This window comes from Petromyzon marinus, chromosome 72 (genome assembly GCF_048934315.1).
Source record: "Petromyzon marinus isolate PM22_M1 ecotype Great Lakes invasive population chromosome 72, UKy_Petmar_22M1.pri1.0, whole genome shotgun sequence".
NCBI lineage: Eukaryota > Metazoa > Chordata > Hyperoartia > Petromyzontiformes > Petromyzontidae > Petromyzon > Petromyzon marinus.
The window spans coordinates 3,414,528-3,441,462 of NC_133738.1; the positions used below are offsets into that span (position 1 = coordinate 3,414,528).

At 45.1% G+C, this 26,935-nt stretch overlaps 1 protein-coding gene across 1 annotated transcript in view; it reads right to left on the reverse strand.

Moving 5' to 3' along the window:
• The window catches only part of LOC116957311 (sterol regulatory element-binding protein 1-like), an 83,767-nt gene that overhangs the window by 2,044 nt on the left and 54,788 nt on the right, over nucleotides 1–26,935 (reverse strand). The window contains exons 11-12 of the mRNA XM_076055666.1: nucleotides 3,196–3,381; nucleotides 2,065–2,143 (exon numbers count right to left, since the gene is read on the reverse strand). Coding sequence (XP_075911781.1) covers nucleotides 2,065–2,143; nucleotides 3,196–3,381 — 265 coding nt within the window. The remainder of the gene's footprint in view (nucleotides 1–2,064; nucleotides 2,144–3,195; nucleotides 3,382–26,935) is intronic.

The following is a 26,935-nucleotide window of genomic DNA, read 5'->3' on the forward strand; positions in this document are numbered from 1 at the left end:
ATTCCAACAAGACCTACATCTCTGCTTTATTGACCTGATCAAGGCCTATGATAGCATCAGTAGGCCTGGGCTCTGGGTTGTTCTTCGTGCTTTTGGAGTACCTGACCCTCTGCTCACAATCATTAAGGACCTTCATGATGGTGAGCGGGCCCGGGTAAAACTACGTGGCCGGGAGTCAGAGCCATTCCCTGTACACCTTGGGGTACGACAGGGATGTCCTCTGGCTCCCACATTATTTAACATCTATTTCGACCACGTAGTTCGTGGTACAGATACAATGAGAGGCTGATCGATGCCCGGGTGCGGTCAAGGGATGGCTCCCTATTGCTCAACCACGTTATGTATGCTGATGATTTGGTAATTGCTGCTCACTCAGAGGAGGAGTTGGAGACGCTGCTGCTGAGACTTGAGCGTGCCACTAAGAGGTGGGGTCTTACCATCAGCCCCACCAAAACTAAGCACCTGCCTGGGTATTTTGTACCATCGAACACTCCACCCCAACAACTCCCAATTGGTGACGGGGCAGTTGTGGAGAGAGTGGAGAGTTTCCCATACCTGGGCAGTGTGCTTATGACCGGCTCCGGTTTAACAGCAGTGGTCTCACTCCAAATCAGTCGAGCGGAAATATCTTTTCATCGGTTGCGTAACGCTGTGTGGAAGCTACCTGGTCTGTCGCTCCGCACTAAGCTTCAGGTCTTCTCGGCCACAGTCATTCCATCCCTTCTCTACGCTGGTGAAACGTGGACCCCCCTAATGGAACATCTTCGCCGGTTAGAAACATTTAGGCTGGCCTGCCTACGATCAATCCTGGGTTTAACCAGGCTGGATTGTGTGAGGAGCTCACAAATCCTTGACAGATCTGGACAAAGTCCCATCGGTGAGCTCCTCCGGCAGGCAAGGCTGCGTTGGCTGGGTCATGTAGCCCGCATGCCCAGCCACCGCATGCCGAAACAGCTTTTGTTCGGCCGGATTGAGGGGGCTAAACGGGCGCGGCACGGGCTAGAGAAGAGATGGAGTGATGTGGTACAGGAGGACGTGGAGCTGAGTGGACTTGCCGATGACTGGTACCAGCGGCGTCAAGATCGGCCTCTGTGGAGGAGGCTCGTGAAGGACGCTACTGGGCAGTTGGAGGTAGTCGCCCTCCAACAACAACAGAGGGCGGAGGAGCGACGCTCACAACATCGAGTGGAGCGCCGGGTGGCTAAAGCACAGCAGGTTGGCACAGTAGGGGGCACAGGTGGTGCATCAGCCAGTCATCTCAGTCAGTCGACCCGTGGCACCTGGGTCTGCCCCGTGACCTCCTGCCAGCAGGCGTTTAACAATTCACGTGGCATCAACGTGCACATAGCCTGGCACAAGCGTCGTGGTGACATCACCGCCACTTAGTGGTGAATGGCGGTTGTTGTTGTTGAGTGGGTGAGTGAGTGACTGGGTGAGTGAGTGGGTGAGTGAGTGACTGGGTGAGTGAGTGAGTAGTGACTGGCTGAGTGAGTGGGTGAGTAATGAGTGGTGAGTCGTGAGTGAGTGGTGAGTAGTGAGTGGGTGAGTGAGTGAGTGAGTGGGTGAGTGGGTGAGTGAGTGGGTGAGTGAGTGGGTGAGTAGTGAGTGAGTGAGTGGGTGAGTGGGTGAATGAGTGGGTGAGTGGGTGAGTAGTGAGTAGTGAGTGGGTGAGTGAGTGGGTGAGTGGGTGGGTGGGTGAGTGGGTGAGTGGGTGGGTGGGTGGGTGAGTGGGTGGGTGAGTGAGTGGGTGGGTGAGTGGGTGAGTGGGTGGTTGATTGAGTGAGTGAGTGGGTGAGTGAGTGAGTGAGTGGGTGGTTGAGTGGGTGGGTGAGTGAGTGAGTGAGTGGGTGAGTAGGTGAGTGAGTGGGTGAGTGAGTGAGTAGGTGAGTGGTGAGTAGTGGGTGAGTGAGTGAGTGAGTGGTTGATTGAGTGAGTGAGTGGGTGAGTGAGTGAGTAGGTGAGTGGTGAGTAGTGGGTGAGTGAGTGAGTGGGTGCGTGAGTGAATGAGTGGTGAGTGAGTGGTGAGTGAGTAGTGAGTGGGTGAGTGGTGAGTGAGTGAGTCACCGTGTCTCCTTCTGAGGCCATCTCCTCCGCTGGTTCCGTTCCCACTGGCCGATCTGAGCACCGCCTCGTACACACGCACCTACAAAGACAAAGATCCCCCGTGTAGCCTTGACAGCGTGCTGGGGCAGTGAGTGGGTGGGTGAGTGGGTGAGTGAGTGGGTGAGTGAGTGAGTGGGTGAGTGAGTGGGTGAGTGAGTGAGTGGGTGAGTGAGTGGGTAAGTGGGTGGGTGGGTGAGTGAGGGAGTGGATGGGTGAGTGAGTTAGTGCGTGAGTGAGTGGGTGTTTGAGTGGGTGGGTGTCTGACTGAGTGGGTGACTGACTGAGTGGGTGACTGACTAAGTGGCTGAGTGAGTGAGTGGCTGAGTGGGTGGCTGAGTGAGTGAGTTGCTGAGTAGTTGAGTGGGTGACTGACTGAGTGGGTGGGTGACTGAGTGAGTGGCTGAGGGAATCAGTGGATGTCTGACTGAGTGGGTGACTGACTGAGTGGCTGAGTGAATCAGTGGGTGGCTGAGTGAGTGAGTGACTGAGTGAGTGGCTGAGTGAGTGAGTTGCTGAGTAGTTGAGTGGGTGACTGACTGAGTGGGTGACTGACTGAGTGAGTGGCTGAGTGAATCAGTGGGTGGCTGACTGAGTGGGTGACTGAGTGGGTGGCTGACTGACTGAGTGGCTGACTGAGTGAGTGGCTGACTGACTGAGTGGCTGACTGAGTGAGTGACTGACTGACTGAGTGGCTGACTGAGTGAGTGGCTGACTGAGTGAGTGGCTGACTGAGTGGCTGACTGAGTGAGTGGCTGAGTGAATCAGTGGGTGGCTGACTGAGTGGGTGACTAAGTGGGTGACTGACTGAGTGACTGACTGAGTGGGTGACTGACTGAGTGAGTGGCTGAGTGAACCAGTGGGTGGCTGACTGAGTGGGTGAGTGAGTGAGTGAGTGGCTGAGATGAATCAGTGGGTGTCTGACTGAGTGGGTGAATGACTGACTGAGTGGCTGAGTGAATCAGTGGGTGGCTGACTGAGTAGGTGACTGAGTGAGTGGCTGAGTGAGTGGCTGAGTGGGTGAGTGGCTGAGTGAATCAGTGGGTGGCTGAGTGGACCAATGGGTGAGTGAGTGGGTGCACTTATGCAAATCACCCTGTGCGCCGCCACTCCGTGTGATTGGACGAGACCGCGCATCGTCGCCAGGTCACGCTTGTAGCCAATGAGGAGCGAGGTGGGCGTGGCCTGGGCCCCCACGCCGCGATCCCATTGGGCGAGGCTCTGTTGCCAGGCGACCGTCCGCGTGGACATCAGCAGGTCGGCAACCATCAGCTGATGGGCCTACAGAGAGTGAGACAGACAGAGAGAGAGAGAGAGACACAGTGAGACACAGTGAGACAGAGAGAGACAGAGTGAGACAGAGAGACAGAGACAGACAGAGGCAGAGTGAGACAGACAGAGACAGAGACACAGAGTGAGACAGAGACACAGAGTGAGACAGTGAGACAGAGTGAGATACAGTGAGACAGTGTGAGACAGAGTGAGACACAGTGAGACACAGTGAGACAGAGACACAGTGAGACAGTGAGACACAGTGAGACACAGTGAAATAGTGAGACAGAGAGAGACACAGTGAGACACAGTGAGACAGAGACAGAGTGAGACACAGTGAGAGACAGAGAGAGACAGAGACAGAGTGAGACACAGTGAGAGACACAGTGAGACACAGTGAGACAGAGTGAGACAGAGACAGAGTGAGACACAGGGAGACAGAGTGAGACAGAGATAGAGTGAGACACAGTGAGACACAGTGAGACACAGTGAGACAGAGACACAGTGAGACACAGTGAGACACAGTGAGACAGAGACAGAGTGAGATACAGTGAGACAGTGTGAGACAGAGTGAGACACAGTGAGACACAGTGAGACAGAGACACAGTGAGACACAGTGAGACACAGTGAGACAGAGACGGAGAGAGACACAGTGAGACAGAGACACAGTGAGACAGAGAGAGACACAGTGAGACAGAGTGAGACAGAGACACAGTGACACAGTGAGACACAGTGAGACAGAGACAGAGTGAGACACAGTGAGACAGAGACGGAGAGATACACAGTGAGACAGAGTGAGACACAGTGAGACAGAGACGGAGAGAGACACAGACAGAGACACAGTGAGACACAGTGAGACAGAGTGAGACACAGTGAGACACAGAGAGACACAGTGAGACAGAGTGAGACAGAGACACAGTGAGACAGAGATAGAGTGAGACACAGAGAGACAGAGTGAGACAGAGTGAGACAGAGACAGAGTGAGACAGAGTGAGACAGACAGAGACACAGTGAGACACAGTGAGACACAGTGAGACAGAGAGAGAGAGAGAGAGTGAGACACAGTGAGAAAGAGAGAGACACAGTGAGACACAGTGAGACAGAGAGAGAGAGAGTGAGACACAGTGAGAAAGAGAGAGACACAGTGAGACACAGTGAGACAGAGAGAAACAGAGATAGAGTGAGACAGAGTGAGACACAGAGAGACAGAGTGAGACAGACAGAGTGAGACAGAGTGAGACAGAGAGAGACAGAGTGAGACACAGTGAGACACAGTGAGACAGAGTGAGACAGACACAGTGAGACAGAGTGAGACACAGTGAAACAAAGATAGAGTGAGACAGAGAGAGACAGAGAGAGACACAGACAGACAGAGACACACAGAGAGAGACACAGACAGACAGAGACACACAGAGAGACACACAGACAGACAGAGACACACAGAGAGACAGAGAGAGACAGAGACACACACAGAGACACAGACACACAGAGAGACACACACACACAGAGACAGACAGAGACAGACACACACAGAGACACACAGAGTGAGACACACAGAGACACAGACACACAGACACACAGAGAGACAGAGACACACAGTGAGACACACAGAGAGACACAGTGAGACACACACAGACAGAGACAGAGTGAGACACACAGAGACAAAGACACACAAACAGACACAGAGAGAGACAGAGAGAGACAGAGACACACAGTGAGACACACAGAGAGACACAGTGAGACACACACAGACAGAGACACAGAGAGACACAGTGAGACACAGACAGACAGAGACACACAGAGAGACACAGACAGACACAGACACACAGACAGAGACACACAGAGACACAGACACACAGACACACAGAGAGACAGAGACACACAGTGAGACACACAGAGAGACACAGTGAGACACACACAGACAGAGACACACAGAGTGAGACACACACAGAGACACAGACACACAGACAGACACACAGTGAGACACACAGAGAGACACAGTGAGACACACACAGACAGAGACACAGACAGACAGAGACACAGACAGACAGAGACACACAGAGAGAGACACAGACAGACAGAGACACACAGAGAGACACAGAGTGAGACAGAGACACACAGACACACACAGAGAGACAGAGACACACAGTGAGACACACAGAGAGACATAGTGAGACACAGACACACAGACACACACAGAGAGAGACAGAGACACACATTGAGACACACAGAGAGACACAGTGAGACACACACAGACAGAGACACAGAGAGAGACACAGAGAGAGACGGAGAGAGACAGAGACACACAGAGAGACACACACACAGAGAAAGACAGAGACAGACACACACAGAGACACACAGAGTGAGACACACAGACACACACAGACAGAGACACACAGACACAGAGAGAGAGACAGAGACACACAGACAGACACACAGAGAGACACAGTGAGACACACACAGACAGAGACACAGAGAGAGACAGCGGCGTTGGTTCGTGCCCGGGGTACCAACCCAACACCGGGCCCAGCGCACGTCACCACACACACAGCCAAACAATAAAATTATTACTACTCTTGGTTCTTTCAGAAAAGTCACCACCACGTAGAAGGGAAACAATAAAATAATAAAAATATAAAACAATAAAATTATTATTCTTGGTTCTTTGGGTAAAGTCACCACCACGTAGATAGGGAAACGATAAAATAATAAAAATATAAAACAATAAAATCCTCACGACGTTTCGACTGCAGCAACACAAAGCAGCAATCGTCATCAGGTGTGAAAACCACAGCAAGGAAATTTGAAAAAAAAGTGGCGTTTTAATTTTTAACCGTCAGCACCGCGGATAGCGATTTGTAAGTTTGTTCAGATGGACGAGTCCATCTATGTTCGGAAAAGAGGAGGGGGGAGATGAAAAAATAATGGATGCGGTCTGAAAGCCACCGTAAGCGTGAACAATCAATCAAGACCCGAAATGGTTTATCAAATCCTTCCAATGATTGCTAAGCACATAATCCATCTTTCTCGGTTGAAAGCGTCTCTGTGTTTGTATATGTGGATAGCCTCATGAACGAATCTCTCACGGTAACCGTAAGCGTGAACAATCAATCAAGACCCGAAGTGGTTTATCAAATCCTTCCAATGTTTGCTGAGCCCAGAATCCATCTTCTCGGCTGAAAGCGTCTCTGTGTTTGTATATGTGGATAGCCTCGTGAACGAATCTCTCATGGTAACCGTAAGTGTGAACAATCAATTAAGACCCAAAATGGTTTATCAAATCCTTCCAATGATTGCTAAGCCCAGAATCCATCTTCTCGGTTGAAAGCGTCTCTGTGTTTGTATATCTGGATAGCCTCGTGAACGAATCTCTCATGGTAACCGTAAGCGTGAACAATCAATTAAGACCCAAAATGGGTTATCAAATCCTTCCAATGATTGCTAAGCCTAGAATCCATCTTTCTCGGTTGAAAGCATCTTTGTGTTTGTATATGTGGATAGCCTCATGAACGAATCTCTCACGGTAACCGTAAGCGTGAACAATCAATCAAGACCCGAAATGGTTTATCAAATCCTTCCAATGATTGCTAAGCCTAGAATCCATCTTTCTCGGTTGAAAGCGTCTTTGTGTTTGTATATGTGGATAGCCTCATGAACGAATCTCTCACGGTAACCGTAAGCATGAACAATCAATCAAGACCCGAAATGGTTTATCACATCCTTCCAATGATTGCAAAGCCCAGAATCCATCTTCTCGGTTGAAAGCGTCTTTGTGTTTGTATATGTGGATAGCCTCGTGAACGAATCTCTCATGGTAACCGTAAGCGTGAACAATCAATTAAGACCCGAAATGGTTTATCAAATCCTTCCAATGATTGCTAAGCCAGAATCCATCTTCTCGGTTGAAAGCGTCTCTGTGTTTGTATATGTGGATAGACTCATGAACGAATCTCTCACGGTAACCGTAAGCGTGAACAATCAATCAAGACCCGAAATGGTTTATCAAATCCTTCCAATGATTGCTAAGCCCAGAATCCATCGTTCTCGGTTGAAAGCGTCTCTGTGTTTGTATATGTGGATAGCCTCATGAACGAATCCCGCATGGTAACCGTAAGCGTGAACAATCAATCAAGACCCGAAATGGTTTATCAAATCCTTCCAATGATTGCTAAGCCTAGAATCCATCTTTCTCGGTTGAAAGCATCTTTGTGTTTGTATATGTGGATAGCCTCATGAACGAATCTCTCACGGTAACCGTAAGCGTGAACAATCAATCAAGACCCGAAATGGTTTATCAAATCCTTCCAATGATTGCTAAGCCTAGAATCCATCTTTCTCGGTTGAAAGCGTCTTTGTGTTTGTATATGTGGATAGCCTCATGAACGAATCTCTCACGGTAACCGTAAGCATGAACAATCAATCAAGACCCGAAATGGTTTATCACATCCTTCCAATGATTGCAAAGCCCAGAATCCATCTTCTCGGTTGAAAGCGTCTTTGTGTTTGTATATGTGGATAGCCTCGTGAACGAATCTCTCATGGTAACCGTAAGCGTGAACAATCAATTAAGACCCGAAATGGTTTATCAAATCCTTCCAATGATTGCTAAGCCAGAATCCATCTTCTCGGTTGAAAGCGTCTCTGTGTTTGTATATGTGGATAGACTCATGAACGAATCTCTCACGGTAACCGTAAGCGTGAACAATCAATCAAGACCCGAAATGGTTTATCAAATCCTTCCAATGATTGCTAAGCCCAGAATCCATCGTTCTCGGTTGAAAGCGTCTCTGTGTTTGTATATGTGGATAGCCTCATGAACGAATCCCGCATGGTAACCGTAAGCGTGAACAATCAATCAAGACCCGAAATGGTTTATCAAATCCTTCCAATGATTGCTAAGACAAGAATCCATCTTCTCGGTTGAAAGCGTCTCTGTGTTTGTATATGTGGATAGCCTCATGAACGAATCTCTCATGGTAACCGTAAGTGTGAACAATCAATTAAGACCCAAAATGGTTTATCAAATCCTTCCAATGATTGCTAAGCCCAGAATCCATCTTCTCGGTTGAAAGCGTCTCTGTGTTTGTATATCTGGATAGCCTCATGAACGAATCTCTCATGGTAACCGTAAGCGTGAACAATCAATTAAGACCCAAAATGGGTTATGAAATCCTTCCAATGATTGCTAAGCCTAGAATCCATCTTTCTCGGTTGAAAGCATCTTTGTGTTTGTATATGTGGATAGCCTCATGAACGAATCTCTCACGGTAACCGTAAGCGTGAACAATCAATCAAGACCCGAAATGGTTTATCAAATCCTTCCAATGATTGCTAAGCCTAGAATCCATCTTTCTCGGTTGAAAGCGTCTTTGTGTTTGTATATGTGGATAGCCTCATGAACGAATCTCTCACGGTAACCGTAAGCATGAACAATCAATCAAGACCCGAAATGGTTTATCACATCCTTCCAATGATTGCTAAGCCCAGAATCCATCTTTCTCGGTTGAAAGCGTCTATGTGTTTGTATATGTGGATAGCCTCATGAACGAATCCCTCATGGTAACCGTAAGCGTGAACAATCAATCAAGACCCGAAATGGTTTATCAAATCCTTCCAATGATTGCTAAGACAAGAATCCATCTTCTCGGTTGAAAGCGTCTCTGTGTTTGTATATGTGGATAGCCTCATGAACGAATCTCTCATGGTAACCGTAAGTGTGAACAATCAATTAAGACCCAAAATGGTTTATCAAATCCTTCCAATGATTGCTAAGCCCAGAATCCATCTTCTTGGTTGAAAGCGTCTCTGTGTTTGTATATCTGGATAGCCTCGTGAACGAATCTCTCATGGTAACCGTAAGCGTGAACAATCAATTAAGACCCGAAATGGTTTATCAAATCCTTCCAATGATTGCTAAGCCTAGAATCCATCTTTCTCGGTTGAAAGCGTCTCTGTGTTTGTATATGGTGGATAGCCTCGTGAACGAATCTCTCACGGTAACCGTAAGCGTGAACAATCGATCAAGACCAGAAATGGTTTATCAAATCCTTCCAATGATTGCTAAGCCTAGAATCCATCTTTCTCGGTTGAAAGCGTCTCTGTGTTTGTATATGGTGGATAGCCTCATGAACGAATCTCTCACGGTAACCGTAAGTGTGAACAATCGATCAAGACCCAAAATGGTTTATCAAATCCTTCCAATGATTGCTAAGCCCAGAATCCATCTTTCTCGGTTGAAAGCGTCTCCGTGTTTGTATATGTGGATAGCCTCGTGAACGATTCTCTCATGGTAACCGTAAGCGTGAACAATCAATCAAGACCCGAAATGGTTTATCAAATCCTTCCAATGATTGCTAAGCCCAGAATCCATCTTCTCGGTTGAAAGCGTCTTTGTGTTTGTATATGTGGATAGTCTCATGAACGAATCTCTCACGGTAACCGTAAGCGTGAACAATCATTCAAGACCCGAAATGGTTTATCAAATCCTTCCAATGATTGCTAAGCCCAGAATCCATCTTTCTCGGTTGAAAGCGTCTCTGTGTTTGTATATGGTGGATAGCCTCGTGAACGAATCTCTCACGGTAACCGTAGGCGTGAACAAATCAATCAAGACCCGAAATGGTTTATCAAATCCTTCCAATGATTGCTAAGCCCAGAATCCATCTTTCTCGTTTGAAAGCGTCTCTGTGTTTGTATATGTGGATAGCCTCGTGAACGAATCTCTCATGGTAACCGTAAGCGTGAACAATCAATCAAGACCCGAAATGGTTTATCAAATCCTTCCAATGATTGCTAAGCCCAGAATCCATCTTCTCGGTTGAAAGCGTCTTTGTGTTTGTATATGTGGATAGCCTCATGAACGAATCTCTCACGGTAACCGTAAGCGTGAACAATCAATCAAGACCCGAAATGGTTTATCAAATCCTTCCAATGATTGCTAAGCCCAGAATCCATCTTCTCGGTTGAAAGCGTCTCTGTGTTTGTATATCTGGATAGCCTCGTGAACGAATCTCTCATGGTAACCGTAAGCGTGAACAATCAATTAAGACCCAAAATGGTTTATCAAATCCTTCCAATGATTGCTAAGCCCAGAATCCATCTTCTCGGTTGAAAGCGTCTTTGTGTTTGTATATGTGGATAGCCTCATGAACGAATCTCTCACGGTAACTGTAAGCGTGAACAATCAATCAAGACCCGAAATGGTTTATCAAATCCTTCCAATGATTGCTAAGCCTAGAATCCATCTTTCTCGGTTGAAAGCGTCTCTGTGTTTGTATATGGTGGATAGCCTCGTGAACGAATCTCTCACGGTAACCGTAAGCGTGAACAATCAATTGAGACCCGAAGTGGTTTATCAAATCCTTCCAATGATTGCTAAGCCCAGAAACCATCTTTCTCGGTTGAAAGCGTCTCCGTGTTTGTATATGTGGATAGCCTCGTGAACGAATCTCTCACGGTAACCGTAAGCGTGAACAATCAATTGAGACCCGAAGTGGTTCATCAAATCCTTCCAATGATTGCTAAGCCCAGAATCCATCTTTCTCGGTTGAAAGCGTCTCCGTGTTTGTATATGGTGGATAGCCTCGTGAACGAATCTCTCACGGTAACCGTAAGCGTGAACAATCAATCAAGACCCGAAATGGTTTATCAAATCCTTCCAATGATTGCTAAGCCCAGAATCCATCTTTCTTGGTTGAAAGCGTCTCTGTGTTTGTATATGGTGGATAGCCTCGTGAACGAATCTCTCACGGTAACCGTAGGCGTGAACAATCAATCAAGACCCGAAATGGTTTATCAAATCCTTCCAATGATTGCTAAGCCCAGAATCCATCTTTCTCGGTTGAAAGCGTCTCCGTGTTTGTATATGTGGATAGCCTCGTGAACGAATCTCTCACGGTAACAGTAATCGTGAACAATCAATTGAGACCCGAAGTGGTTTATCAAATCCTTCCAATGATTGCTAAGCCCAGAATCCATCTTTCTCGGTTGAAAGCGTCTCCGTGTTTGTATATGGTGGATAGCCTCGTGAACGAATCTCTCACGGTAACCGTAAGCGTGAACAATCAATCAAGACCCGAAATGGTTTATCAAATCCTTCCAATGATTGCTAAGCCCAGAATCCATCTTTCTCGGTTGAAAGCGTCTCTGTGTTTGTATATGGTGGATAGCCTCGTGAACGAATCTCTCACGGTAACCGTAGGCGTGAACAATCAATCAAGACCCGAAATGGTTTATCAAATCCTTCCAATGATTGCTAAGCCCAGAATCCAGCTTTCTCGGTTGAAAGCGTCTCCGTGTTTGTATATGGTGGATAGCCTCGTGAACGAATCTCTCACGGTAACCGTAAGCGTGAACAATCAATCAAGACCCGAAATGGTTTATCAAATCCTTCCAATGATTGCTAAGCCCAGAATCCATCTTTCTCGGTTGAAAGCGTCTCCGTGTTTGTATATGGTGGATAGCCTCGTGAACAAATCTCTCACGGTAACCGTAAGCGTGAACAATCAATCAAGACCCGAAATGGTTTATCAAATCCTTCCAATGATTGCTAAGCCCAGAATCCATCTTTCTCGGTTGAAAGCGTCTCCGTGTTTGTATGTGTGGATAGCCTCATGAACGAATCTCTCACGGTAACCGTAAGCGTGAACAATCGCTCAAGACCCAAAATGGTTTATCAAATCCTTCCAATGATTTCTAAGCCCAGAATCCATCTTTCTCGGTTGAAAGCGTCTCTGTGTTTGTATATGTGGATAGCCTCGTGAACGATTCTCTCATGGTAACCGTAAGCGTGAACAATCAATCAAGACCCGAAATGGTTTATCAAATCCTTCCAATGATTGCTAAGCCCAGAATCCATCTTCTCGGTTGAAAGCGTCTTTGTGTTTGTATATGTGGATAGCCTCATGAACGAATCTCTCACGGTAACTGTAAGCGTGAACAATCAATCAAGACCCGAAATGGTTTATCAAATCCTTCCAATGATTGCTAAGCCTAGAATCCATCTTTCTCGGTTGAAAGCGTCTCTGTGTTTGTATATGGTGGATAGCCTCGTGAACGAATCTCTCACGGTAACCGTAAGCGTGAACAATCAATTGAGACCCGAAGTGGTTTATCAAATCCTTCCAATGATTGCTAAGCCCAGAATCCATCTTTCTCGGTTGAAAGCGTCTCCGTGTTTGTATATGTGGATAGCCTCGTGAACGAATCTCTCACGGTAACCGTAAGCGTGAACAATCAATTGAGACCCGAAGTGGTTCATCAAATCCTTCCAATGATTGCTAAGCCCAGAATCCATCTTTCTCGGTTGAAAGCGTCTCCGTGTTTGTATATGGTGGATAGCCTCGTGAACGAATCTCTCACGGTAACCGTAAGCGTGAACAATCAATCAAGACCCGAAATGGTTTATCAAATCCTTCCAATGATTGCTAAGCCCAGAATCCATCTTTCTTGGTTGAAAGCGTCTCTGTGTTTGTATATGGTGGATAGCCTCGTGAACGAATCTCTCACGGTAACCGTAGGCGTGAACAATCAATCAAGACCCGAAATGGTTTATCAAATCCTTCCAATGATTGCTAAGCCCAGAATCCATCTTTCTCGGTTGAAAGCGTCTCTGTGTTTGTATATGTGGATAGCCTCGTGAACGAATCTCTCACGGTAACCGTAATCGTGAACAATCAATTGAGACCCGAAGTGGTTTATCAAATCCTTCCAATGATTGCTAAGCCCAGAATCCATCTTTCTCGGTTGAAAGCGTCTATGTGTTTGTATATGTGGATAGCCTCATGAACGAATCCCTCATGGTAACCGTAAGCGTGAACAATCAATCAAGACCCGAAATGGTTTATCAAATCCTTCCAATGATTGCTAAGACAAGAATCCATCTTCTCGGTTGAAAGCGTCTCTGTGTTTGTATATGTGGATAGCCTCATGAACGAATTTCTCATGGTAACCGTAAGTGTGAACAATCAATTAAGACCCAAAATGGTTTATCAAATCCTTCCAATGATTGCTAAGCCCAGAATCCATCTTCTTGGTTGAAAGCGTCTCTGTGTTTGTATATCTGGATAGCCTCGTGAACGAATCTCTCATGGTAACCGTAAGCGTGAACAATCAATTAAGACCCGAAATGGTTTATCAAATCCTTCCAATGATTTCTAAGCCTAGAATCCATCTTTCTCGGTTGAAAGCGTCTCTGTGTTTGTATATGGTGGATAGCCTCGTGAACGAATCTCTCACGGTAACCGTAAGCGTGAACAATCGATCAAGACCAGAAATGGTTTATCAAATCCTTCCAATGATTGCTAAGCCTAGAATCCATCTTTCTCGGTTGAAAGCGTCTCTGTGTTTGTATATGGTGGATAGCCTCATGAACGAATCTCTCACGGTAACCGTAAGTGTGAACAATCGATCAAGACCCAAAATGGTTTATCAAATCCTTCCAATGATTGATAAGCCCAGAATCCATCTTTCTCGGTTGAAAGCGTCTCCGTGTTTGTATATGTGGATAGCCTCGTGAACGATTCTCTCATGGTAACCGTAAGCGTGAACAATCAATCAAGACCCGAAATGGTTTATCAAATCCTTCCAATGATTGCTAAGCCCAGAATCCATCTTCTCGGTTGAAAGCGTCTTTGTGTTTGTATATGTGGATAGCCTCATGAACGAATCTCTCACGGTAACCGTAAGCGTGAACAATCATTCAAGACCCGAAATGGTTTATCAAATCCTTCCAATGATTGCTAAGCCCAGAATCCATCTTTCTCGGTTGAAAGCGTCTCTGTGTTTGTATATGGTGGATAGCCTCGTGAACGAATCTCTCACGGTAACCGTAGGCGTGAACAAATCAATCAAGACCCGAAATGGTTTATCAAATCCTTCCAATGATTGCTAAGCCCAGAATCCATCTTTCTCGTTTGAAAGCGTCTCTGTGTTTGTATATGTGGATAGCCTCGTGAACGAATCTCTCATGGTAACCGTAAGCGTGAACAATCAATCAAGACCCGAAATGGTTTATCAAATCCTTCCAATGATTGCTAAGCCCAGAATCCATCTTCTCGGTTGAAAGCGTCTTTGTGTTTGTATATGTGGATAGCCTCATGAACGAATCTCTCACGGTAACCGTAAGCGTGAACAATCAATCAAGACCCGAAATGGTTTATCAAATCCTTCCAATGATTGCTAAGCCCAGAATCCATCTTCTCGGTTGAAAGCGTCTCTGTGTTTGTATATCTGGATAGCCTCGTGAACGAATCTCTCATGGTAACCGTAAGCGTGAACAATCAATTAAGACCCAAAATGGTTTATCAAATCCTTCCAATGATTGCTAAGCCCAGAATCCATCTTCTCGGTTGAAAGCGTCTTTGTGTTTGTATATGTGGATAGCCTCATGAACGAATCTCTCACGGTAACTGTAAGCGTGAACAATCAATCAAGACCCGAAATGGTTTATCAAATCCTTCCAATGATTGCTAAGCCTAGAATCCATCTTTCTCGGTTGAAAGCGTCTCTGTGTTTGTATATGGTGGATAGCCTCGTGAACGAATCTCTCACGGTAACCGTAAGCGTGAACAATCAATTGAGACCCGAAATGGTTTATCAAATCCTTCCAATGATTGCTAAGCCCAGAATCCATCTTTCTCGGTTGAAAGCGTCTCCGTGTTTGTATATGTGGATAGCCTCGTGAACGAATCTCTCACGGTAACCGTAAGCGTGAACAATCAATTGAGACCCGAAGTGGTTCATCAAATCCTTCCAATGATTGCTAAGCCCAGAATCCATCTTTCTCGGGTGAAAGCGTCTCCGTGTTTGTATATGGTGGATAGCCTCGTGAACGAATCTCTCACGGTAACCGTAAGCGTGAACAATCAATCAAGACCCGAAATGGTTTATCAAATCCTTCCAATGATTGCTAAGCCCAGAATCCATCTTTCTTGGTTGAAAGCGTCTCTGTGTTTGTATATGGTGGATAGCCTCGTGAACGAATCTCTCACGGTAACCGTAGGCGTGAACAATCAATCAAGACCCGAAATGGTTTATCAAATCCTTCCAATGATTGCTAAGCCCAGAATCCATCTTTCTCGGTTGAAAGCGTCTCCGTGTTTGTATATGTGGATAGCCTCGTGAACGAATCTCTCACGGTAACCGTAATCGTGAACAATCAATTGAGACCCGAAGTGGTTTATCAAATCCTTCCAATGATTGCTAAGCCCAGAATCCATCTTTCTCGGTTGAAAGCGTCTCCGTGTTTGTATATGGTGGATAGCCTCGTGAACAAATCTCTCACGGTAACCGTAAGCGTGAACAATCAATCAAGACCCGAAATGGTTTATCAAATCCTTCCAATGATTGCTAAGCCCAGAATCCATCTTTCTCGGTTGAAAGCGTCTCCGTGTTTGTATGTGTGGATAGCCTCATGAACGAATCTCTCACGGTAACCGTAAGCGTGAACAATCGATCAAGACCCACAATGGTTTATCAAATCCTTCCAATGATTTCTAAGCCCAGAATCCATCTTTCTCGGTTGAAAGCGTCTCTGTGTTTGTATATGTGGATAGCCTCGTGAACGATTCTCTCATGGTAACCGTAAGCGTGAACAATCAATCAAGACCCGAAATGGTTTATCAAATCCTTCCAATGATTGCTAAGCCCAGAATCCATCTTCTCGGTTGAAAGCGTCTTTGTGTTTGTATATGTTGATAGCCTCATGAACGAATCTCTCACGGTAACTGTAAGCGTGAACAATCAATCAAGACCCGAAATGGTTTATCAAATCCTTCCAATGATTGCTAAGCCTAGAATCCATCTTTCTCGGTTGAAAGCGTCTCTGTGTTTGTATATGGTGGATAGCCTCGTGAACGAATCTCTCACGGTAACCGTAAGCGTGAACAATCAATTGAGACCCGAAGTGGTTTATCAAATCCTTCCAATGATTGCTAAGCCCAGAATCCATCTTTCTCGGTTGAAAGCGTCTCCGTGTTTGTATATGGTGGATAGCCTCGTGAACGAATCTCTCACGGTAACCGTAGGCGTGAACAATCAATCAAGACCCGAAATGGTTTATCAAATTCTTCCAATGATTGCTAAGCCCAGAATCCATCTTTCTCGGTTGAAAGCGTCTCCGTGTTTGTATATGTGGATAGCCTCGTGAACGAATCTCTCACGGTAACCGTAAGCGTGAACAATCAATTGAGACCCGAAGTGGTTTATCAAATCCTTCCAATGATTGCTAAGCCCAGAATCCATCTTTCTCGGTTGAAAGCGTCTCTGTGTTTGTATATGGTGGATAGCCTCGTGAACGAATCTCTCACGGTAACCGTAGGCGTGAACAATCAATCAAGACCCGAAATGGTTTATCAAATCCTTCCAATGATTGCTAAGCCCAGAATCCATCTTTCTCGGTTGAAAGTGTCTCTGTGTTTGTATATGGTGGATAGCCTCGTGAACGAATCTCTCACGGTAACCGTAAGCGTGAACAATCAATCAAGACCTGAAATGGTTTATCAAATCCTTCCAATGATTGCTAAGCCCAGAATCCATCTTTCTCGGTTGAAAGCGTCTCCGTGTTTGTATATGGTGGATAGCCTCGTGAACAAATCTCTCACGGTAACCGTAATCGTGAACAATCAATTGAGACCCGAAGTGGTTTATCAAATCCTTCCAATGATTGCTAAGCCCAGAATCCATCTTTCTCAGTTGAAAGCGTCTCTGTGTTTGTATATGGTGGATAGCCTCGTGAACGAATCTCTCACGGTAACCGTAGGCGTGAACAATCAATCAAGACCCGAAATGGTTTATCAAATCCTTCCAATGATTGCTAAGCCCAGAATCCATCTTTCTCGGTTGAAAGTGTCTCCGTGTTTGTATATGGTGGATAGCCTCGTGAACGAATCTCTCACGGTAACCGTAAGCGTGAACAATCAATCAAGACCTGAAATGGTTTATCAAATCCTTCCAATGATTGCTAAGCCCAGAATCCATCTTTCTCGGTTGAAAGCGTCTCCGTGTTTGTATATGGTGGATAGCCTCGTGAACGAATCTTTCACGGTAACCGTAATCGTGAACAATCAATTGAGACCCGAAGTGGTTTATCAAATCCTTCCAATGATTGCTAAGCCCAGAATCCATCTTTCTCGGTTGAAAGCGTCTCCGTGTTTGTATATGGTGGATAGCCTCGTGAACGAATCTCTCACGGTAACCGTAAGCGTGAACAATCAATCAAGACCCGAAATGGTTTATCAAATCCTTCCAATGATTGCTAAGCCCAGAATCCATCTTTCTCGGTTGAAAGCGTCTCTGTGTTTGTATATGGTGGATAGCCTCGTGAACGAATCTCTCACGGTAACCGTAGGCGTGAACAATCAATCAAGACCCGAAATGGTTTATCAAATCCTTCCAATGATTGCTAAGCCCAGAATCCATCTTTCTCGGTTGAAAGCGTCTCCGTGTTTGTATATGTGGATAGCCTCGTGAACGAATCTCTCACGGTAACCGTAAGCGTGAACAATCAATCAAGACCCGAAATGGTTTATCAAATCCTTCCAATGATTGCTAAGCCCAGAATCCATCTTCTCGGTTGAAAGCGTCTTTGTGTTTGTATATGTGGATAGCCTCATGAACGAATCTCTCACGGTAACCGTAAGCGTGAACAATCATTCAAGACCCGAAATGGTTTATCAAATCCTTCCAATGATTGCTAAGCCCAGAATCCATCTTCTCGATTGAAAGCGTCTCCGTGTTTGTATATGGTGGATAGCCTCGTGAACGAATCTCTCACGGTAACCGTAGGCGTGAACAATCAATCAAGACCCGAAATGGTTTATCAAATCCTTCCAATGATTGCTAAGCCCAGAATCCATCTTTCTCGGTTGAAAGCGTCTCCGTGTTTGTATATGGTGGATAGCCTCGTGAACGATTCTCTCATGGTAACCGTAAGCGTGAACAATCAATCAAGACCCGAAATGGTTTATCAAATCCTTCCAATGATTGCTAAGCCCATAATCCATCTTTCTCGGTTGAAAGCGTCTTTGTGTTTGTATATGTGGATAGCCTCAGGAACGAATCTCTCACGATAACCGTAAGCGTGAACAATCATTCAAGACCCGAAATGGTTTATCAAATCCTTCCAATGATTGCTAAGCCCAGAATCCATCTTCTCGATTGAAAGCGTCTCTGTGTTTGTATATGGTGGATAGCCTCGTGAACGAATCTCTCACGGTAACCGTAGGCGTGAACAATCAATCAAGACCCGAAATGGTTTATCAAATCCTTCCAATGATTGCTAAGCCCAGAATCCATCTTTCTCGGTTGAAAGCGTCTCCGTGTTTGTATATGGTGGATAGCCTCGTGAACGATTCTCTCATGGTAACCGTAAGCGTGAACAATCAATCAAGACCCGAAATGGTTTATCAAATCCTTCCAATGATTGCTAAGCCCAGAATCCATCTTCTCGGTTGAAAGCGTCTTTGTGTTTGTATATGTGGATAGCCTCATGAACGAATCTCTCACGGTAACCGTAAGCGTGAACAATCATTCAAGACCCGAAATGGTTTATCAAATCCTTCCAATGATTGCTAAGCCCAGAATCCATCTTCTCGATTGAAAGCGTCTCTGTGTTTGTATATGGTGGATAGCCTCGTGAACGAATCTCTCACGGTAACCGTAGGCGTGAACAATCAATCAAGACCCGAAATGGTTTATCAAATCCTTCCAATGATTGCTAAGCCCAGAATCCATCTTTCTCGGTTGAAAGCGTCTCCGTGTTTGTATATGGTGGATAGCCTCGTGAACGAATCTCTCACGGTAACCGTAAGCGTGAACAATCAATCAAGACCCGAAATGGTTTATCAAATCCTTCCAATGATTGCTAAGCCCATAATCCATCTTTCTCGGTTGAAAGCGTCTCTGTGTTTGTATATGGTGGATAGCCTCGTGAACGAATCTCTCACGGTAACCGTAGGCGTGAACAATCAATCAAGACCCGAAATGGTTTATCAAATCCTTCCAATGATTGCTAAGCCCAGAATCCATCTTTCTCGGTTGAAAGCGTCTCCGTGTTTGTATATGGTGGATAGCCTCGTGAACAAATCTCTCACGGTAACCGTAAGTGTGAACAATCAATCAAGACCCGAAATGGTTTATCAAATCCTTCCAATGATTGCTAAGCCCAGAATCCATCTTTCTCGGTTGAAAGCGTCTCCGTGTTTGTATGTGTGGATAGCCTCATGAACGAATCTCTCACGGTAACCGTAAGCGTGAACAATCGATCAAGACCCAAAATGGTTTATCAAATCCTTCCAATGATTTCTAAGCCCAGAATCCATCTTTCTCGGTTGAAAGCGTCTCTGTGTTTGTATATGTGGATAGCCTCGTGAACGATTCTCTCATGGTAACCGTAAGCGTGAACAATCAATCAAGACCCGAAATGGTTTATCAAATCCTTCCAATGATTGCTAAGCCCAGAATCCATCTTCTCGGTTGAAAGCGTCTTTGTGTTTGTATATGTGGATAGCCTCATGAACGAATCTCTCACGGTAACCGTAAGCGTGAACAATCATTCAAGACCCGAAATGGTTTATCAAATCCTTCCAATGATTACTAAGCCCAGAATCCATCTTCTCGATTGAAAGCGTCTCTGTGTTTGTATATGGTGGATAGCCTCGTGAACGAATCTCTCACGGTAACCGTAGGCGTGAACAATCAATCAAGACCCGAAATGGTTTATCAAATCCTTCCAATGATTGCTAAGCCCAGAATCCATCTTTCTCGGTTGAAAGCGTCTCCGTGTTTGTATATGGTGGATAGCCTCGTGAACGATTCTCTCATGGTAACCGTAAGCGTGAACAATCAATCAAGACCCGAAATGGTTTATCAAATCCTTCCAATGATTGCTAAGCCCAGAATCCATCTTCTCGGTTGAAAGCGTCTTTGTGTTTGTATATGTGGATAGCCTCATGAACGAATCTCTCACGGTAACCGTAAGCGTGAACAATCATTCAAGACCCGAAATGGTTTATCAAATCCTTCCAATGATTGCTAAGCCCAGAATCCATCTTCTCGATTGAAAGCGTCTCTGTGTTTGTATATGGTGGATAGCCTCGTGAACGAATCTCTCACGGTAACCGTAGGCGTGAACAATAAATCAAGACCCGAAATGGTTTATCAAATCCTTCCAATGATTGCTAAGCCCAGAATCCATCTTTCTCGGTTGAAAGCGTCTCCGTGTTTGTATATGGTGGATAGCCTCGTGAACGATTCTCTCATGGTAACCGTAAGCGTGAACAATCAATCAAGACCCGAAATGGTTTATCAAATCCTTCCAATGATTGCTAAGCCCAGAATCCATCTTCTCGGTTGAAAGCGTCTTTGTGTTTGTATATGTGGATAGCCTCATGAACGAATCTCTCACGGTAACCGTAAGCGTGAACAATCATTCAAGACCCGAAATGGTTTATCAAATCCTTCCAATGATTGCTAAGCCCAGAATCCATCTTCTCGATTGAAAGCGTCTCTGTGTTTGTATATGGTGGATAGCCTCGTGAACGAATCTCTCACGGTAACCGTAGGCGTGAACAATCAATCAAGACCCGAAATGGTTTATCAAATCCTTCCAATGATTGCTAAGCCCAGAATCCATCTTTCTCGGTTGAAAGCGTCTCCGTGTTTGTATATGGTGGATAGCCTCGTGAACGAATCTCTCACGGTAACCGTAAGCGTGAACAATCAATCAAGACCCGAAATGGTTTATCAAATCCTTCCAATGATTGCTAAGCTCAGAATCCATCTTTCTCGGTTGAAAGCGTCTCTGTGTTTGTATATGGTGGATAGCCTCGTGAACGAATCTCTCACGGTAACCGTAGGCGTGAACAATCAATCAAGACCCGAAATGGTTTATCAAATCCTTCCAATGATTGCTAAGCCCAGAATCCATCTTTCTCGGTTGAAAGTGTCTCCGTGTTTGTATATGGTGGATAGCCTCGTGAACGAATCTCTCACGGTAACCGTAAGCGTGAACAATCAATCAAGACCCGAAATGGTTTATCAAATCCTTCCAATGATTGCTAAGCCCAGAATCCATCTTTCTCGGTTGAAAGCGTCTCCGTGTTTGTATATGGTGGATAGCCTCGTGAACAAATCTCTCACGGTAACCGTAAGCGTGAACAATCAATCAAGACCCGAAATGGTTTATCAAATCCTTCCAATGATTGCTAAGCCCAGAATCCATCTTTCTCGGTTGAAAGCGTCTCCGTGTTTGTATGTGTGGATAGCCTCATGAACGAATCTCTCACGATAACCGTAAGCGTGAACAATCGATCAAGACCCAAAATGGTTTATCAAATCCTTCCAATGATTTCTAAGCCCAGAATCCATCTTTCTCGGTTGAAAGCGTCTCTGTGTTTGTATATGTGGATAGCCTCGTGAACGATTCTCTCATGGTAACCGTAAGCGTGAACAATCAATCAAGACCCGAAATGGTTTATCAAATCCTTCCAATGATTGCTAAGCCCAGAATCCATCTTCTCGGTTGAAAGCGTCTTTGTGTTTGTATATGTGGATAGCCTCATGAACGAATCTCTCACGGTAACCGTAAGCGTGAACAATCATTCAAGACCCAAAATGGTTTATCAAATCCTTCCAATGATTGCTAAGCCCAGAATCCATCTTCTCGATTGAAAGCGTCTCTGTGTTTGTATATCTGGATAGCCTCGTGAACGAATCTCTCACGGTAACCGTAAGCGTGAACAATCAATCAAGACCCGAAATGGTTTATCAAATCCTTCCAATGATTGCTAAGCCCAGAATCCATCTTTCTCGGTTGAAAGCGTCTCCGTGTTTGTATATGGTGGAAAGCCTCGTGAACAAATCTCTCACGGTAACCGTAAGCGTGAACAATCAATCAAGACCCGAAATGGTTTATCAAATCCTTCCAATGATTGCTAAGCCCAGAATCCATCTTTCTCGGTTGAAAGCGTCTCCGTGTTTGTATGTGTGGATAGCCTCATGAACGAATCTCTCACGGTAACCGTAAGTGTGAACAATCGATCAAGACCCAAAATGGTTTATCAAATCCTTCCAATGATTGCTAAGCCCAGAATCCATCATTCTCGGTTGAAAGCGTCTCCGTGTTTGTATATGTGGATAGCCTCGTGAACGATTCTCTCATGGTAACCGTAAGCGTGAACAATCAATCAAGACCCGAAATGGTTTATCAAATCCTTCCAATGATTGCTAAGCCCAGAATCCATCTTCTCGGTTGAAAGCGTCTTTGTGTTTGTATATGTGGATAGCCTCATGAACGAATCTCTCACGGTAACCGTAAGCGTGAACAATCATTCAAGACCCGAAATGGTTTATCAAATCCTTCCAATGATTGCTAAGCCCAGAATCCATCTTCTCGATTGAAAGCGTCTCTGTGTTTGTATATCTGGATAGCCTCGTGAACGAATCTCTCATGGTAACCGTAAGCGTGAACAATCAATTAAGACCCAAAATGGTTTATCAAATCCTTCCAATGATTGCTAAGCCCAGAATCCATTTTCTCGGTTGAAAGCGTCTTTGTGTTTGTATATGTGGATAGCCTCATGAACGAATCTCTCACGGTAACCGTAAGCGTGAACAATCAATTGAGACCAGAAATGGTTTATCAAATCCTTCCAATGATTGCTAAGCCCAGAATCCATCTTTCTCGGTTGAAAGCGTCTCCGTGTTTGTATATGGTGGATAGCCTCGTGAACGAATCTCTCACGGTAACCGTAAGCGTGACAAATCAATCAAGACCCGAAATGGTTTATAAAATCCTTCCAATGATTGCTAAGCCCAGAATCCATCTTTCTCGGTTGAAAGCGTCTCCGTGTTTGTATATGGTGGATAGCCTCGTGAACGAATCTCTCACGGTAACCGTAAGCGTGAACAATCAATCAAGACCCGAAATGGTTTATCAAATCCTTCCAATGATTGCTAAGCCCAGAATCCATCTTTCTCGGTTGAAAGCGTCTCCGTGTTTGTATGTGTGGATAGCCTCATGAACGAATCTCTCATGGTAACCGTAAGCGTGAACAATCGATCAAGACCCAAAATGGTTTATCAAATCCTTCCAATGATTGCTAAGCCCAGAATCCATCTTTCTCGGTTGAAAGCGTCTCTGTGTTTGTATATGTGGATAGCCTCGTGAACGAATCTCTCATGGTAACCGTAAGCGTGAACAATCAATCAAGACCCGAAATGGTTTATCAAACCTTACAATGATTGCTAAGCCCAGAATCCATCTTTCTCGGTTGAAAGCGTCTCCGTGTTTGTATATGGTGGATAGCCTCGTGAACAAATCTCTCACGGTAACCGTAAGCGTGAACAATCAATCAAGACCCGAAATGGTTTATCAAATCCTTCCAATGATTGCTAAGCCCAGAATCCATCTTTCTCGGTTGAAAGCGTCTCCGTGTTTGTATGTGTGGATAGCCTCATGAACGAATCTCTCACGGTAACCGTTAGCGGGAACAATCGATCCAAGACCAGAAATGGTTTATCAAATCCTTCCAATGATTGCTAAGCCCAGAATCCATCTTTCTCGGTTGAAACCGTCTCCGTGTTTGTATATGGTGGATAGCCTCGTGAACGAATCTCTCACGGTAACCGTAAGCGTGACAAATCAATCAAGACCCGAAATGGTTTATAAAATCCTTCCAATGATTGCTAAGCCCAGAATCCATCTTTCTCGGTTGAAAGCGTCTCCGTGTTTGTATATGGTGGATAGCCTCGTGAACGAATCTCTCACGGTAACCGTAAGCGTGAACAATCAATCAAGACCCGAAATGGTTTATCAAATCCTTCCAATGATTGCTAAGCCCAGAATCCATCTTTCTCGGTTGAAAGCGTCTCCGTGTTTGTATATGGTGGATAGCCTCGTGAACGAATCTCTCACGGTAACCGTAGGCGTGAACAATCAATCAAGACCCGAAATGGTTTATCAAATCCTTCCAATGATTGCTAAGCCCAGAATCCATCTTTCTCGGTTGAAAGCGTCTCCGTGTTTGTATATGGTGGATAGCCTCGTGAACGAATCTCTCATGGTAACGGTAAGCGTGAACAATCGATCAAGACCAGAAATGGTTTATCAAATCCTTCCAATGATTGCTAAGCCTAGAATCCATCTTTCTCGGTTGAAAGCGTCTCTGTGTTTGTATATGCTGGATAGCCTCGTGAACGAATCTCTCACGGTAACCGTAAGCGTGAACAATCAATCAAGACCCGAAATGGTTTATCAAATCCTTCCAATGATTGCTAAGCCCAGAATCCATCTTTCTCGGTTGAAAGCGTCTCTGTGTTTGTATATGGTGGATAGCCTCGTGAACGAATCTCTCACGGTAACCGTAGGCGTGAACAATCAATCAAGACCCGAAATGGTTTATCAAATCCTTCCAATGATTGCTAAGCCCAGAATCCATCTTTCTCGGTTGAAAGCGTCTCCGTGTTTGTATATGGTGGATAGCCTCGTGAACGAATCTCTCACGGTAACCGTAAGCGTGAACAATCAATCAAGACCCGAAATGGTTTATCAAACCTTACAATGATTGCTAAGCCCAGAATCCATCTTTCTCGGTTGAAAGCGTCTCCGTGTTTGTATATGGTGGATAGCCTCGTGAACAAATCTCTCACGGTAACCGTAAGCGTGAACAATCAATCAAGACCCGAAATGGTTTATCAAATCCTTCCAATGATTGCTAAGCCCAGAATCCATCTTTCTCGGTTGAAAGCGTCTCCGTGTTTGTATGTGTGGATAGCCTCATGAACGAATCTCTCACGGTAACCGTTAGCGGGAACAATCGATCCAAGACCAGAAATGGTTTATCAAATCCTTCCAATGATTGCTAAGCCCAGAATCCATCTTTCTCGGTTGAAAGCGTCTCCGTGTTTGTATATGGTGGATAGCCTCGTGAACGAATCTCTCACGGTAACCGTAAGCGTGACAAATCAATCAAGACCCGAAATGGTTTATAAAATCCTTCCAATGATTGCTAAGCCCAGAATCCATCTTTCTCGGTTGAAAGCGTCTCCGTGTTTGTATATGGTGGATAGCCTCGTGAACAAATCTCTCACGGTAACCGTAAGCGTGAACAATCAATCAAGACCCGAAATGGTTTATCAAATCCTTCCAATGATTGCTAAGCCCAGAATCCATCTTTCTCGGTTGAAAGCGTCTCCGTGTTTGTATGTGTGGATAGCCTCATGAACGAATCTCTCACGGTAACCGTTAGCGGGAACAATCGATCCAAGACCAGAAATGGTTTATCAAATCCTTCCAATGATTGCTAAGCCCAGAATCCATCTTTCTCGGTTGAAAGCGTCTCCGTGTTTGTATATGGTGGATAGCCTCGTGAACGAATCTCTCACGGTAACCGTAAGCGTGACAAATCAATCAAGACCCGAAATGGTTTATAAAATCCTTCCAATGATTGCTAAGCCCAGAATCCATCTTTCTCGGTTGAAAGCGTCTCCGTGTTTGTATATGGTGGATAGCCTCGTGAACGAATCTCTCACGGTAACCGTAAGCGTGAACAATCAATCAAGACCCGAAATGGTTTATCAAATCCTTCCAATGATTGCTAAGCCCAGAATCCATCTTTCTCGGTTGAAAGCGTCTCCGTGTTTGTATATGGTGGATAGCCTCGTGAACGAATCTCTCACGGTAACCGTAAGCGTGACAAATCAATCAAGACCCGAAATGGTTTATAAAATCCTTCCAATGATTGCTAAGCCCAGAATCCATCTTTCTCGGTTGAAAGCGTCTCCGTGTTTGTATATGGTGGATAGCCTCGTGAACAAATCTCTCACGGTAACCGTAAGCGTGAACAATCAATCAAGACCCGAAATGGTTTATCAAATCCTTCCAATGATTGCTAAGCCCAGAATCCATCTTTCTCGGTTGAAAGCGTCTCCGTGTTTGTATGTGTGGATAGCCTCATGAACGAATCTCTCACGGTAACCGTTAGCGGGAACAATCGATCCAAGACCAGAAATGGTTTATCAAATCCTTCCAATGATTGCTAAGCCCAGAATCCATCTTTCTCGGTTGAAAGCGTCTCCGTGTTTGTATATGGTGGATAGCCTCGTGAACGAATCTCTCACGGTAACCGTAAGCGTGACAAATCAATCAAGACCCGAAATGGTTTATAAAATCCTTCCAATGATTGCTAAGCCCAGAATCCATCTTTCTCGGTTGAAAGCGTCTCCGTGTTTGTATATGGTGGATAGCCTCGTGAACGAATCTCTCACGGTAACCGTAAGCGTGAACAATCAATCAAGACCCGAAATGGTTTATCAAATCCTTCCAATGATTGCTAAGCCCAGAATCCATCTTTCTCGGTTGAAAGCGTCTCTGTGATTGTATATGGTGGATAGCCTCGTGAACGAATCTCTCACGGTAACCGTAGGCGTGAACAATCAATCAAGACCCGAAATGGTTTATCAAATCCTTCCAATGATTGCTAAGCCCAGAATCCATATTTCTGGGTTGAAAGCATCTCCGTGTTTGTATATGGTGGATAGCCTCGTGAACGAATCTCTCACGGTA